Below are 16015 nucleotides of genomic sequence, written 5' to 3' on the forward strand. Positions count from 1 at the left end.
GCCACTGAGGCTTGCTTACCTCATGGTCATTAAAAATGACAATAGGGGACAGTAGCGTGGTCTAGTGGTAGAGTGCTCACCTATCATGCATAAATCCCTGGGTTCGAATACTCAGTACCACAAAGACATCAAAAGCTGGAAGTGGAGCTGTGGCTCAAGTAGTTGAGCATTAGCCTTGAGCAAAAGTGCTCAAGGACAGCGCCCAGGCCATGAATTCAAGTCCCAGGATTGGGAGGGGGGAGTGTAAATTGACAATTTTTTCGTCAGCAGCAGCCTCGGGGATAACTTTCATGTCAGTCCTTTTCTGCAAGTTTTCTTGATCTGCTCAGTAAGGCAATAAGAGCTACTGTGCGGTTAATAGGTATAAAATGGGGGGCAGGGGGACAAAACCAACGCAAGATAAAAGGTCATCATGGTTTCTCTTCTCACCATTCCCTGGGCTTCCTCAAAAAGGATGCTTTTTCCCACAATGCTGAGTGCCCATTTAATCTACAAAATGACCATGGAGGTGGAGGTGCATAGATGAATTTAAGACTCAGCACTGCTACAGATGTGCATCTATGAGTGAGTGCACACACACACGCTCGCATACACATACGCGCGCACTCCCACACACAAATAGATGGACAGAGTTTTGTTCATACCTTTGTCTAACATGATCTCATTGAAAATAATTCCAAATCCATGATGCTTAGCCTTGAAGACGTGATGAGGAACTCAGGGACAGTTTCTCCCCTTGAACTAATCTGATTCTAGGCAGTCCTTCCTCACTCTGTAGTCTGGCCTCAGTGCCATCACGGCTCAAAGCCAGCCCAGGCATTGAAGTCCATGAGACTCTTATTTCCAATTAACCAACAGAAAACTGGAAGTGGGGCTGTGGCTCAAGTGGTAGAGCATTAGCCTGAGCCGAAGAGCTTAGGGACAGTGCTCAAGCCCCACTACTGACCCTCTCCCCCTGCCCAAAAATAATTTCAGGCCAATGCCAGTGGTTCACACCTAGCCACTAAGAAGGCAGAAATCAGAAGGCTCTTGGTTTGAAGTCACCTAAAGTAGAATATTCCCTGAAACACTTATGTCCAGTTAATCAGTAAAAGGCAAGGCTGGAATTGTGGCTCAAATGTACAGTACCACCTATGGGCTTAAAGTGGAGTCAGAGGTACTGAGTTTAATCACCTCAAACCAAAAACGAATTATCAGCACACCATTTGACCAAGCAAAGGGTGCTTGGAGGACGGCTGGAGGCTAGACAAGCCCAAATCCAGGAAGGCATACCCACACCCCCATCACACTGGCACGAAGGGCAGAGGACGGTACCTCAGTGGTGGCTCTCCATCTTGACTAGGATAAGGATGAGTTCCACTTACCATTCTGTGCTGTAAGGATCAAACTAAAATATTACAAGGTACACTGAACAATTTGAAAAATAGCATGTGATTTATTTTCTTATCAGAACTATTTCAAATATGGAAACCATTTCATTGATGATATTACAGTAAAGAAAATATCTGATCTAAAAAAGCAGTGCTTATGTTGAATGTTCAAGGAGGTGTTGGTGTGGGGAGACTGAACAGAATGGCAAACAGAAGGAAAGGGAGGCCAGGGTGGAGAGGACATGTAATCTTTTCCCTTCAACTTTTAGGATGCAACTGTCACTTCAATGATCAAAACACATATATACTCAGATGTTTAGCAGCACTTTAAGGCATAATTGCTCCGAAAAGTAAGGTTCAAATTTCCTGTGACTTTTATGCTACTACGAGGGCTTGAGTTCAGGGTAGGCGGAGGGCTCACATTCTCACTTGGTTACTCTCTGAAGGCTGGCACTGTTAGCCATATCTCCACCCCACACTAGTTAACTGATCATGAGACTTACAGACCTTTCTGCCTAGGCTGGCTTTGAACCTCAATCTTCATATCTCAGCCTCCTGAGTAGGATTACAGTCATGAGTCACTAGCACACGTCTTTTATGTACGCTCTGAGCATGAGATTTGGCTAGAAAATATTCTGAGAAGTTGTACCCAGATCCTCCTTGCTGTTTAAGCAAGGTTCCCTTTTTTGATTTGGGAATTTGGGGTTTATTTTATAATAAACACCACAGCACATTTTTGGGGGGACCTTAGGAATCTAAAAGCAAAATTTCACAAGAGTAAGTACTTGAAGATGTTGGGTACATTTATGGTATGCAACACTGAAACACTATCAGACATGGAAGGTCACAGAGGCAATATATACAATATTGGATAACTGAGGCATAGAAACAGATGCATGCTAATTCAAATTCTGTCATCCTGCATTTAAAACAGCTCCCATCATCTCTTTACAAAGCAGCTTTCTCATTCATTTCTATTTGCCTTGTCCTCAAAAATCTCACAGACAGGAAATGCCTTTTCTATCGTATACAAAGCAGAAATGTCTACCTCTGCCCTGGCCTACACAGGTGAGAGATTATTGGCTTTCGGGCAACTGCATCTGGTCAGCACCACGGACAGCAACTGCCGGCAGTGTTTTTTATTTTGTGTGTGTGTTTGTGTTTGTGTGTGTACAGGCCCTGGGGCTGGAACTCAGGGCTGCTTGTTCTCCCTTAGCTCTATTGCTCAAGGCTGGCTCTTTCCTACTTGAGCCGCAGCTCCACTTCTGGCTTTTTGGTTGTTAGCTGGATCAAGTTGGATTCAGTCTTCTGAATGGAAAGGATTATAGTTAGGAGCTACTAGCAATTATCCTTGCTTTTTATAATGAAAAGTTTGATGGTGACAAGTTATTCAAATGTCTTTTCTTTTAATCTGACCCCTAATTTCTTTAATTGTAGCTGGTAATTTATCAATACAATTATTTTGACAGATACTTAAAGTGTAAATTGTCATTTGGATTTATACTTTTGATGATTTGTTTTGGGAGCTGTTATGAAAACCACTATGTAGAGAAGATAGTGATCATGTGTATATATATATTTATATATTAAATATTTTATAAGTTACGAAATAAATAACTCTAAAAATAGATGTTAAACTAAGTTCATCTTTACCTTTCTCATATTTTAAATATAAATATACCTTTTCAAAATTATGAGTTTACATATTTTTCCCGCTGTGTTGGGAGTATTCCCCATGAAATCTCCAAAATTATCAGTGTAGACAGATTCTGCATTTCAGTCACTCATGTAATCATGGAATTCTCGGGCCTGACAAGAGAAATGGGGTTCTTTCTATCGACTTGAGCATCTATGAATATTTCTGTACGCACTGTAAAGATTCCTCCCTGGTTGAATATATTTTTCAAAAAAATAATCTCATGATTTCTTGAAATTAAGATAATAAAGTAGATTTCTCTCAGTTAACACCTTCAATACTTTCTATGTAGAATATTGTTTTTTTCCTTCCACCAAAATAAGATTATATTTCAAGGTAGGAACATATATAATTTGAAATGCACTTTTGTAATGTTAGAGTATAATTTTTCCTCTAGTAATACTCACAATAAAATTAAAATGATTTAAAACATTTCTATAAAGAATTAAGAGTATCAAGCTCCTTCATTTTCCTGTAGGGATAAAGATATCCACATACAGATCTAGAAGGTTCCCTTTTAATATATTATGTAAGTTAAAAAAAAAACTTGCATCAAAGGGAATTTTATGACTGCTCAGAAGACCTTTAGTAATAATAGCCTTCGGAGGATGTTAGATAAAGCTCACTGAACAGTGCCCTTTTCTGTAGATTCTGCAAGGTTCTTAGATCTCAGACCTCGATGAAGATGTCCTCATGGACCTCCCCCTTTCCCATCTGCTGATCCTAGAGGGATTTTGTTGCTGCTGTTTGAACTACCTTACCCCAAATGGAAGAGGTACTCTGCCTTTATAGCATTTTGAACTTGTGTGAGCTGTTGTGAATTTGTTTAAATGAAGAATTGAAATTAGATCTCTAGTCAGAACGACTCACGAGAAGATGTCAAGGGAAGTTGGGAGGGAAACCAAACAACCACCTGTAAGACGTCTACTTGCTGATTCCCATCCTCCTCAGGCCTTGATGTCCACTCTTCACCTTCTCTGTTCTTTCTCATGGAATGCAAGTCCTTCGGCTGGGTCAGCAGTGGATGTCCCCGTGCTGCCCCGGGGCAGGAAGTGAGTGCCGGGCGGCAGAGTCCAGATGTACTGTGGGGGTGTGGAGCAGGCCCGAGCCTTAGGTCTCTCCAATCATCGGTGCTGGCCCAGAGAGTGGATTCCAGCAGGCTATGTGTGGTCCTTTCTTCTAACTTCTTGCAATCGTTTCTCTAGGCGATGCAATTTGTGGAGATTTTCCTTCAGTAGTTTGTTGTCTGGAACCAGCTGTAAGGCTCTCTCATAATAAGTCCTTGCAGACACATAGTTTCCCTGGAGGAAAAGAAGAACAATTCAACCTGATTCTCAGAACCCCTTGGAGGATTGGGAGATGGGGACCTGGCCCTGCCTGTAATTTCACCCCAGCAGCTTGGTGCTTAGGAAGAATCCGTTTGTTTGAAGCACCAGATCATCTGAAAAGCCAAGTCACGCCATTAGGGAACTAGAAAAGAAACAGAAGTCAACTCTAGGAATCCAGAGATGAGGCCAGGACTTCAGGACTCCAAAGGCTTGAGCACTGTCCTTTGAAATCTAAAGGAGCCACTGCTGAAAACAAGAATCAATAAATATGATCTTTTTAGTAAGAATTAGTCTAACATTCAACTTAAAAGAAAACTTCTAATGTAGGCTTTGCATGTGTAAACAGTTGACATGGAGATGGCTTCCAATCTGCTTGCCCCCCCAGGCGTGTGGTATATGTGCCAGTATGGTTGGATGCTGGTGATTCATATTTGGATTCCTAGGAAGCTAAGCTCTTAGGATCAACATTCCAAGTCATGCTGGGCAGATAAATGTAAAAGACTCCTTATCTCCAATTAACTACCAATGAGCCTGAAGTGGAGGTAGGGCTCAAAAATACAGCATCAGTTTTGAGTGAAAATGGCAAATGAGACGGCGATGGCCTGTAATCAACTCTTAGTACCAGTACAACAGGCCCCCATGGCTCCTGCCTACAATCTTAGCCACTCAGGCGAGATGTAAGGATCTTGGTTGATAGCCAGCATGGGAAGAACAGTTTGTGAGGCTCTCATCTCCAACTGACCAGCAAAATGTGAAAAGTGGAGATGTGGCTGAAGAGCACTAGCCATGAGCAAAAAAAAAAAAGCTGAGAGAACCAAGTCCTGAGATGAAACACTAGTATGGGCAGGAAAATGGAGACGAAAGCAGAAGAGAAGACAGCAGCAATACTCCTACCTGCATGTGCTGGATACCCCCCATGTTCATCCAGGCCTGGGCTTGATCTGGATTCAATTCCATGGCTGCTTGATAGCTCTAAAGACACCAAGAGGAAAGCAGGTTAGGAAAGGAGAGCCTGCATTTAACCCAGCGGGACTGCAGAAACACCTTCCACCCAAGTCAGTGTCTGACATGTGTTTGTGTGCCTGGGCGGGGCTTGAACTTAGAGCCTGCTTGACTTTTCTGCTCAAGGCTGGCATTCCACCACGTCCACCTGAGCCCCACTTCTGGCTTTTTGGTGGTTAACTGGAGATAAGAGTCTCATGAATTTATTTGCCTGGGATAGTTAAGAACCACGATCCTCAGATCTCAGCCTCCTGAGTAGTTAGGATTACAGGCCTGAGCCATGGCTCATGTTGTTTCTGGTTTTCAAAGCTGATAACTGTCATTGTGGACTTAAAGGAAATGCAAGCCCTCTGCTGGTGATCAGGTGATTTCTGCAGTAACAATGCACTTCCCATACACCTTTCCCACCTATAAGAAAACTGCTCTTTTAGGCATGTTCTATCATAAATGGAGTTGGTAATAAAATACCTTTTTTCAAAATCATAAAATCCGAAGGCCAAAGCAGAGCATATTATATAGCAGGTGCTTAGCCTGCATGAGGCTATGGGTTCAATCCTCAGCACTGAAAAACTATAATACAATTTAAAAAGAAACCCAAAACATAGAATTTTTAAGAAGTTTAACCTAGGATTAATGCCACGATGTGTGTACTAGGGGATAGTTTTTCATTTGTTTTCTTTCATTTTTTTGGCCAGTACCAGAGTTTAAGCTCATAGTTTCTTATGTACTTGCTCAGTTGATGCTCTACCACTTCAGCTGTGCCTCCAGCCTGACGTTTTGCTGATTCTAGGGATGGGAGTGGTCTTCAGACATTTGTATCCAGGCTGGCTTTGAACACTGATCCTCCTGATTTCAGCCTCACGAGTAGCTAGGATTACAGGTATGAGCCACTGATGTTTGCAAATAATATTTCAATAACTAGTCATTTGCTAGCTTCCTCACACAATGACCTGATACTTTACTGTCTACCATATTGTGTTTAGTGTAATTTTATAACATCAGCAATTTTAACTGGTGACTTTATCAGATACCAGGAGGAGTGGTGGCATTTTCGTAATGTTTGTATTTAATTTATTTCTTGATTTCATACTATGCAGAAATCTTATCTCAAACCTGTAGATAGGAAATGCAAAGCTGGGTGTTCATGCCCTATACCTAACATCCAGGATGATCAAGAGGCTGAGATATGAGGGTACTGTTTAAAACTAGTCGACATAAACCAATCTGAGAGACTCTTATCTCCAACCAATTATGAAGAAGGTGGACGTGGAGCTGTGGCTGAAGTGTTAGAGCACCACCCTTGAGCAAAAGAGCCAAGCAAGAATGCAAGGCCCAGCACTGGTGCTCACACACACACACACACAAGACTATGAATTCTTAATCTGAATCAACAAATGTACTGGCATCATTTCAAGAGTCATACCTCATATGCTTTGTCAAGAAGGTTCTGCTCTCTCAGCTGGTTTCCTTTGGTGAAGAACAGTTCAGACAGCACTTTGGGGTCCTTTGGTTTCAGCTGCAGAGCGTGGTCGATTGCACTGAGCGCCTGCAGAGGTAGCATAGGGAGAACTGATCAATGGAGCTTGATCAAGAAAGCCTAGCAGAGATGATGAGATTCAGTCTGTTTCTTCACATCTATTAGCCGGGTGAACCACACTCTTCATCTCCTCTGATTTCCTCATGCAGCATTCACGGCCCTGACAAAAATCTATGTGTTCTATTCATGGGCCAGTCCCCACTGCCCTCTGGTGGAGCAGACTTCCCTCATAGCACCAACAGATCTTAGTTTTCTCCTACGCCCCAAAGCTTCTCACAAGATTCTTTCTCAAGGCTGGTACTCAACCACATAAGCCATGTCTCCAGTCTTGCATTTTGCTAGTTAATTGGAAATGAGAGTCAGTAGGGGGGGTTGAAATGTGGCTTAGTGGTAGAGAGCTTGCCTAGCTTGCATGAAGCACTGGGTTTGACTCCTCAGCATCACATAAACAGAAAACATTGACAGTGATGCTGTGGCTCAAGTAGTAGAGTGTTAGCCTTGAGGAAAAGAAGCTCAAGGACAGTGCCAGGCCCTGAGTTCAAGCCCCAGAACTGGCCAAAAAAAATGTCAGTGCAAGGGCCGGGAGTTTGGCCTAGTGGCAGAGTGCTTGCCTAGCATGCACGAAGACCAGGGTTCGGTTCCTTGGTACCACATACGTAGCAAAAAGCCAGAAGTGGTGCTGTGGCTCAAGTGGTAGAGCCCTGGCCTTCAGAAAATCCAGGGACAGTGCTCAGGCCCTGAGCCCAAGCCCAGCACTGGCAAAAAAAAAATGTCAGTGGACTTAGTACTCAGGCTGGCTTTGAGCCATGATTCTTCTGAGTTCCTAGGATTGCAGGCACGAGTCCAGCACTGTACTGGCTATCTGAGAAAATCCTGGCAGTGGTCAATGGATATGCCCTAAGGGATTGTGACAGGACTCCACGCAGTACCAGGCAGAAGATATAGCCCACCAATACCATACTTTCCAGAGTTAGCCTGAGAAAAAGGTGATAGCAAGACCAAGAAGGAGCTAAGCATATTTCAAAGGAGCGCAGGAGTTCAGGGATACCTGTGCAAAGCTGCTAAGATCCAATACTAACGAAGTCACCCTCCTCTGACCAGGACTCAGCTGGAGACCCACACACATGCACATCTCTTCCTCAGGCCCAGCTTGGTCTGTACCTTGTCGTGGTGTTCCTGCTTGCTGTAAATGGCGGACAGGAGGTGATAGCATTCGAGGCACTCTGCCTCCTCCACCACCATGAAACTCACAATCTGCTCTGCTTCTTCTGTCTGCTCCATCAATGCCAGAACCTGTGCCTGCAAAATCACGGGGCTCTCATGTCTCAGGGTGCATGCCTTTGCTTGCTTGGTTGCTGAATTATTTCTAGTACTGGGGCTTGAACTTAGGGCCTCCCATCTGCTCCCTTTCCTTTCTAGGCTAGTGTTCTACTGCTTGAACCACACCTGCAGCCAGGCTAAAACAGCTGCTTATTTTGGAGGAGTCTCTCAAGGTGTCTCCTGCAGGGGTTGGCAATGGAACCTCAGTCCTCTAGATCTCAGCCCCCTGGGTAGGTCCAATTATAGGCATGAGTCTACATCAAGGCCTGTCACTGGCAGGAATGACAGCATTAGTCCAGAGAAATGCCTTTTGCCTCTTCAGAAAAAAAGTGACAAAAGCTGAGCACGAGTAGCTCACGTATGTAATACCAGCTACGCAGGGGGCTGAGATCTGAGGATCACAATTCAAAGCCAGCCCAAGAAAGTAAGTCCAAGAGACTTATCTCCAATAAGAAAAGCTGGAAGTAGCACTATGGCTCAAGTGGCAGAAAACTCTAATTTCCTTTTTTGGGGCTCAGTCATGGGGCTTAGACTATGGGCCTGGGCACTGTCCCTGAGCTCTTTAGCTCAAAGCTACCACCCTACCCCTTGAACCACAGCACCACTTCAGGTTTTTTAGTGGTTAACTGGATATCATTATCTTGAGTGCCCAGGCTGGCTTTGAACCTCGATCCTCAGATCTCAGCCTCCTGAGTAACTAGGATTACAGTTGTGGACCACCATTCCTGGCTATTTTCTTATAATTTTAACACAATATTGTAATCAAAAGGCTAGTATAATTTGGATACATCTAAAAAAATTGAGATTTCAAAATTTAAATAAAATTATTATTGGTATCAAAGTTGATTGTGTGTGTGTGTGTGTGTGTGTGTGTGTGTGTGTGTGTGTGTGTTTACTGGTGCTCATATTCATGGACTCGCACTCCTATATGACTTTTCCACTCAAGAATGGTGTTCTGCTTGCCTAGCATGCATCAAGACCCGGGTTTAACTCCTTGGTACAATATACATAGAAAAAACTGGAAGTGGTTCTACGGCTCAAGTTGGCAGAGCTCTAGCCTTGAGCAAAAAGTGTCCAAGGACAGTGCCCAGGCCCTGAGTTCAAGCCCAGGCCCTGAGTTCAAGCCCAGGACAATCAAAAACAAAAAAAATAAAAGAATGCTGCTCTCTTACTTGACACACAACTGTGTTTCTAGCTTTATGTTAGCTAAATGAAGAAAAGAATCTCTTGGACTTTTCTGCCTTGGTTAGCTTCAAATAAGCGCCTGATTATCTAGCATTATAGGTATGAGTGATCAGTACTCAGCTGTTTTTTCTTACTTTCACACACCCCTGCAGGTATGCTACATAATTTTCTCCTTTTTCAGAGCTATATGCTAACATATTTAGACCTCAGGGGAAAATGATACCTATATGTAATTCTCACATGGGCCAGAAAATAAATACACACATGTGAACATGTACATGTAGACATGCTTGCATAGATATGGTGATATACACAACAACAGTAATTAGGGCCAAAGATTTAGCTCACTGATAGTGCAGTTGCCTAACAAGTGCAAGGCCCTGGGTTCAATCTCTAGCACTGCAAGTAAAAAAGAAGCTGACTCAAGAGGCTGAGATTTGAGGATTGTGGTTTGAAGACACTCTAGGCAGAAATGATCCTTGAGGCTCTCTATCCAGTTAGCCAGCAAAAAGCCAGGTTGGAGATATGGCTCAATTGGTAGGACACCAGCCTTGAGCAAAAAGTCAAACTAGAGTGTTAAGCCTGAGTTCAATTCCCAGCACTGCAACAAAGAAAGGAAGAAAAGAAGTATGGAAAGAAGAGAGGAAGAAGAAAGGAAGGAAGGAAGGAAGGAAGGAAGGAAGGAAGGAAGGAAGGAAGGAAGGAGACAAACGAAAGGAGGGAGGTATGGAGACAAAGAGAGTCCTGAAACTGCCGTAAGGGCTATGGATGTAGTGTCTGGTGGCTGCACCCAGTCAGGAATTTGGACAGAAGGGATGCTGTCTCTGGCACCATCCCTGCAGCCCCATGTGTGTGCATAAGGGGCTATCCCCAGCGCCCCTCCTCTCCTGCCCCTCACCAGTGCCAGGCACAGCTCCCTCTGTGAAGGCTGTAATGCTTCAGCTTCCCTGTAAATATGCAGGGCATCTTCGAGCCGGCCAGTGTTGTAGTAGAGAGCTCCCAGTGGGGACAAGACCTCAGCTGTGCGTGCCACCTGCAGGGCGCTGCGTTTGGGAAAAGAGAAAGCATCATTGTTTTCTAAGAGGCACATTTCCAGAAGCAGATTGAGGAAGGACTTCTAGGCTTTGAGACTCTGCTTCAACTTTTGCTTTCTTTTCTTTTTCTTTCTTTCTTTTTTTTTTTTTGGTGCTGGTATTGGGAAGTAAACTCAGGGCTTTGTGTCCTTGCTTGGATTTTTCACTTGAGGCTGGCATTCTACTAGTTGATTCACACCTCCACTTCCAGGTTTTGGCAGATAAGAGTCCCCAAGACTTTCCTACTTGGACTGGCATTGAACCTCAGTCCTCCGATCTCAGCCTCCTGAGCAGCTAGGATAATGGCATGAGCACAAGTGGCTGGCTTCCTCTTTAGTCTTTTTGTGTCCAGATCAAGGTTTAATAAGAAGCTGGTCGTGAGCAGCCCAGAACGTAACGACCTCAGCTGTCCCTCTGCTGGACTGTCCTAGCCGCAGCAGGACAGTCTCCTTAATGGAGATGAACGTGCTGGTGTTCTGAGGCCAATCTAGTCCTCATCCACCCTCTCTTCTGAAATGGAATCCAGAACACTCTGCACTCACTACCACAGACACGGACTCCTCCCCTGGTCTAACCAGCAGGAAGACAGAAGTCACTCTTAGGACACTAGTTACACCACTGTATTGTTCTCTTTGGAAACAAGAATTGGTGTAGCTCAAATTGACAATAATTGTCGCTATTCTGAGACCCTGTGTGTTTCAACTTACTGAAAAGTTAGTGTGAGATTGCAAAAGTATCTGGGAAAGTTAAACAGTATAGAAAAGCAACGGTACCGTTTATAGCACTCTTCAGCCAGGCTGTTTTCTCCCTGGGACCTCTAGAGTCTGCCCAGATTCACCATGGCCACGTGATGGCCTGGGCTAAGCCTGACGGCCTCCCGGTAGTGGGCAGCTGCCTTCTCTGGAAACCCTGCCACCAGGAGAAGAGTGAAAAGGAAAAGCCGTGGTCACTGCATGGCTCTGGCTCTCTTTTAGAAGCACAATCATAGTGGCCTCACTTGGATCCAGGGATGGGGAACACGTTTTTACTGCCAAGGAGATTTCAATTGTGTGTGTGTGTGTGTGTGTGTGTGTGTGTGTGTGTGTGTGTGTGTGTGTGTATCCCTATTTGAACTCAGGGCCTAGTTACTGTCTCTTAGCCCCCCAGAGAAGCTTGGGAGTGCCAAGGCTTTAGAACAGCCTCAAGTTCTACACAGAGCAGGTCTTTTGTTGATCACATTATCATCCCGATTATGTCTTTTTTGAACAGAAGACACCAAAAGCCATTATGTCACAGAGGCCATCCAGGTGTCATTCACTTTAGGGGGCACTGATGCAATAAAGCAGAGGTTTGAATCATACAGGTAAGTTTGCTTTGTTGTAAAGTCGTTCATCCACCAGCAGGGGGCATTGCATACCAATTTGTATGCAACAAAAGTCTTTCTCCAGGTACCAGAATGTAAATTTATTCTGCATAAAACACGTTTTACATTCCCTAGAAAAGAAAAATATTTTCAAGCATTATCTATTGAAAAAAATAATTGAAATTGTGTTTTATTGCAAGGTAGCTGGTCTATTAGTAAATAAGAACAAGTATTTTTGTATTAAATGTGTCACTGAATTACTCCTAGGTATTCATTATATGCGGATAGGAAAACACTTAACTGGTGGACCCGTACCTGTAACCAGTTTAGCTTCATTGTTTTAGATCGGGTCTTATCTTCTTTGTGGGATGCCCTACAACAGTGAAGACTTCTATCTTTCCTTCCAGAGCACCTGGAATGGCATCAGCAAACTCAAGCCCAGTGTGCTTACTGAGATGGGGTCTCACCAGCTTTTTCTCCAGGCTGGCCTGAAACCAGAGCTTATAAATCAAGGTTACTGCCTGCCATGTGGGAAATGAGAGCACCGAGGTCTCTGGGTGACTACCAACTGGGAACATTCTGCTGGGCTAGTGGAGTTCATTCCTGAAGGATAATCTGAGTTGTAGCCATTTTGCTTGATAGAGCATGTTTATCTTCACAGAACAGGCTCTCTTGAATTTCACTTACCAAAATCGACCAAGAAAACTCCGTAGTTGTTGTGCAAATCTGAACTGTCTGGACAGTGCTTAATCCCAGCCTGGTAGACTTCTTCAGCTTCCTTAAATCTCGCCTTTCCAACGGTGAACAAAGAGAAAGAAATCAGAAAGTTTTACAAAAATCAATACACAGAAACAAAGACCTGCATAGTGGGGTGGGATGGGAAGAACTCAGCTATTGAGCTGCATCGTTATGAACTGGAATCCCTGGACTGTAGCCAACATGATTAAGCTTTAGTGGTTTCTGTGGGTCCACACGTGGCTCCAAGGAGACCAAAGGAACAAGACCTGCGCATGCTCAGAACGCAGAGGTCAGTGCGGTGGTCAGGGATCAAGGCTGAACCGCACATGCGCAGGGCGCATATTCATTCGCACTACTGGGCATGCTCAGGCCTCATGGGCCAGCGCTGTGTTTCGGTTGCTTGGTCCACTTTCCCACACATCTTCTACAGACCTGCCACATTCCACCACATCTCAGCTTTTCACTCCATCGTGTTAATTAGGCTTGTTCACTATCACCTTGCTTTTGGGAAGAGGGGGAATTCACAAAATGACATTTTTAGCAGATCATAATGATTTAATCGCAATAAGCAATAACTTGAGATGGCTGATACCTTCTCAGCGGCATCTGAGCTGGGCTTTGGGCACAGGATTTAAAAACTGCTTTTGGAAGCTCTTTTTTTTAAACCATTCTTTCAGATTTTATTTCCTTATTTAAATTTCTCATTAACAGTTTATCATTGTTATTTGACTGCATTTGGTCAAAACTAGATACTGCTGGGGACTAGTGGCTCATGCCTGTAATCCTACTTAATTACAAAGCTGAGCTCTGAGAAGGGTGGTTTGAAGCCAGGCCAAGCAGAAAAGTCCTCGAGACTTATTTCGTTAATCAGTGAAAAGCTGGATGTAGAGGAGGGACTCAAGTGCTAGTGTGCTAGCCTAGAGCAAAAAGCCAAGCAAGAGAGCAAGGCCTTCAATTCAAGCCCAAATAGTGGCACCCCCCCCCACTCAGATGCAATAAATCCTAGACTAAGGCAGGCTTACTGTACTTATAATTCCCATCTGTGTTTAGTTCCCTTTGGGCAGACAATGGAATAGGATCAATGTTTTGAAAAGGCCTGAAAGCCGTGGCTTGAACAGGATTTGCCTCTAATGAAAACTGACTGTACAGCAATGCAAAAGGATACTTTGGGACAGCAACTGAACGGGAAGACAGGGAGCCTGGGGACAGGAATAGCTGTCTTTTCTACTTATATTTTCAACATGTTTGGAAGTATTTCAAAATAGAGATGGTGAATGTGATCCAGATGGCAGAAAGGGCTTTGCCTTCTTGTACTGGTTCTCTCTCTCTTTCCTGCTCTGGTTTACACACTTTTCCTCAGCTGGCATTCTACCTTCTGAGTGGTTTTTGGCTGGTTCTTTGATGGGTTTGTTTGCCCAGGATGGTTAAACAGGGACCCTCAGGGCTCAGCTGCCTGAGCACTGCGCACGACAGCCCTGAGCCACTGGTCCCTGCTTCCACGTGTCTCTCTGCAGTCTTTGTGGGTGATTGAAATACAGGAAGGAAACTCCCCTAGGATTCCGCTGGAGAGGGAAGAATATTTTACCAGCCTTTCCAGAACTGTAGTTTCATCAGATGTCCATTAGCAAATTACTTGGACTCAAAAAATATGATCGAAAGAAGCAGGTATTTTTCATGTGTGCAGATTTCTGGATCCCAGAAGACTCCTTTACGCTTGACTGCCAACTATAGGCTTAGTGGACAATCACAGTTGCAAATGGAGTACAGTCTTCCACTAAGTAGAAGAAGCTTGTGCTAGTGCTGACACCATGTCCCTGGGGCTGTGAAGTGTCTTCACTCGAGTTCATGACAGGAAGCAGCCACAGCCAGGGACCAGAAAGCTAGGAATCACTGAACGCAGGCCAACAACTTCCTCAAAAAGCCATCCAAGACAGAAACTCAAAGGACAGAGATTAGCTGGATGTCTGTGGCTTAAGCCTTGTAATCTTAGTGACTCTGGAGACTGAGCTCTGGTGGACCATAGTTCAAATCTAGCATGGACAGAAAAGGCAATGAGACTCCATCTCAAATCATCTATATCTTAGAATAGACAGGCTGCCCTGTAAATTGGGCTTTGACAAGAGCGTCTCATGTTAGTGATAGTGATGAATATTTCTTAATCCTCTATGTTTATATGTTATGGTATCCTAATCTAACTATACCATTGCCCAAGCCCTGAGTTTAAGCCCCAGGAAGGGAAAGAAAGAAAGGAAGGAAGAGAGAGAGAGAGGGAGGGAGAGAGAGAGGGAGGGAGAGAGAGAGGGAGGGAGAGAGAGAGGGAGGGAGGGAGGAAAGGCGTGAGGGGAAGGAAGGAAGGAAGGAAGGAAGGAAGGAAGGAAGGAAGGAAGGAAGGAAGGAGAGAAAGAAAATTTACCTGCTCAGCCAGTAGTGAAGCTAGGTTTGAATATGCATCTGCGAACTCTGGGCCGTATTTAATGGAATCCTTCAGTAGGGCAATGGCGTCTTCTTTTTGCCCCTGCGATCTAAAGATAACAGAGAAGGAAAAGAATATCTGTTTTGAACACTTTGCAGAAATCCTCTGATTAGATCTGGAATTTGCATTTTTTCGATCAAACATGAGGCAATTCACTTTGGATTTGGCTGTATGTGAATGAAATCACAGCATGTGAATATACTAATAATAGATTTTTCCTGAGAGTGAATTCTCATTAGAAAGGAATGTGAAGTTGTGGAAGAAATCTACAAATTCTACCTTCTGTGTTCTGCTCTGCACTTTTTCTAAGCTCCCCTGAACCACCTGTGAGTTTGTGAACAGGAAGAGCTGGTCCTATGGGAGGCCACGGGGTGACACCACTTGGGTGGCGTGAAAACAGTGGCAATGTGAACAACGACATGGAGATGATTTCAACTCCTCTTTCTACCACGGTAGACACAATTTTGAATGGAAAACAAGCTACCAATCCAGGATAAGCCAGGGCAAATTGCCAAGGTTAATTTCTTGGTTCCACCAAAAAAGAAAAAAAGTACATATATAATTTATGAAAGCAGAAAATGGTGTGACCACCAGCTGCCAAAGAATCATGAGCTATTTTTTAAGCTCTTTTTTAAAATTGTAATTAGTAAAAGGGTTACATGATATTTGCCAGATAGAAGGTGCATTAATTCACATACATTGATACCCTTTCACATGTCTTTGTACCCATTACCCTCCCCCCACACTCCCCACCCTCATGAGCTATTTTTTTCTTTTTTTCTTTTCTTTTTTTTTTGCCAGCTCTGGGACTTGAACTCAGGGCCTGGACACCATCCCTGGGCTTTCTCAAGGCTAGCTCTCAAGGTCAGAGTACCACTTCCAGCTTTTTCTGTGTATGCAGTACCAATGAGTCAAAGCCAGGGCTCTGTGCATGCTAGGCAAGCATTCTAC

General features: G+C 43.9%; 1 protein-coding gene across 1 annotated transcript in view; it reads right to left on the reverse strand.

Annotated features, from left to right (window-relative positions):
• Positions 1 to 2752: 2752 nt before the first annotated feature.
• The window catches only part of LOC150066306 (protein O-mannosyl-transferase TMTC1-like), a 33779-nt gene continuing 20516 nt past the window's right edge, over positions 2753 to 16015 (reverse strand). The window contains 8 exon segments of the mRNA XM_090329004.1: positions 2753 to 4367; positions 5289 to 5366; positions 6820 to 6942; positions 8095 to 8232; positions 10337 to 10481; positions 11285 to 11420; positions 12541 to 12643; positions 15005 to 15113. Of these exon segments, the coding sequence (XP_090185130.1) occupies positions 4227 to 4367; positions 5289 to 5366; positions 6820 to 6942; positions 8095 to 8232; positions 10337 to 10481; positions 11285 to 11420; positions 12541 to 12643; positions 15005 to 15113 (973 nt within the window). The 3' untranslated portion in view covers positions 2753 to 4226.

This window comes from Megascapheus bottae, chromosome 2, assembly GCF_031878675.1.
Source record: "Megascapheus bottae isolate mThoBot1 chromosome 2, mThoBot2.hap1, whole genome shotgun sequence".
NCBI lineage: Eukaryota > Metazoa > Chordata > Mammalia > Rodentia > Geomyidae > Megascapheus > Megascapheus bottae.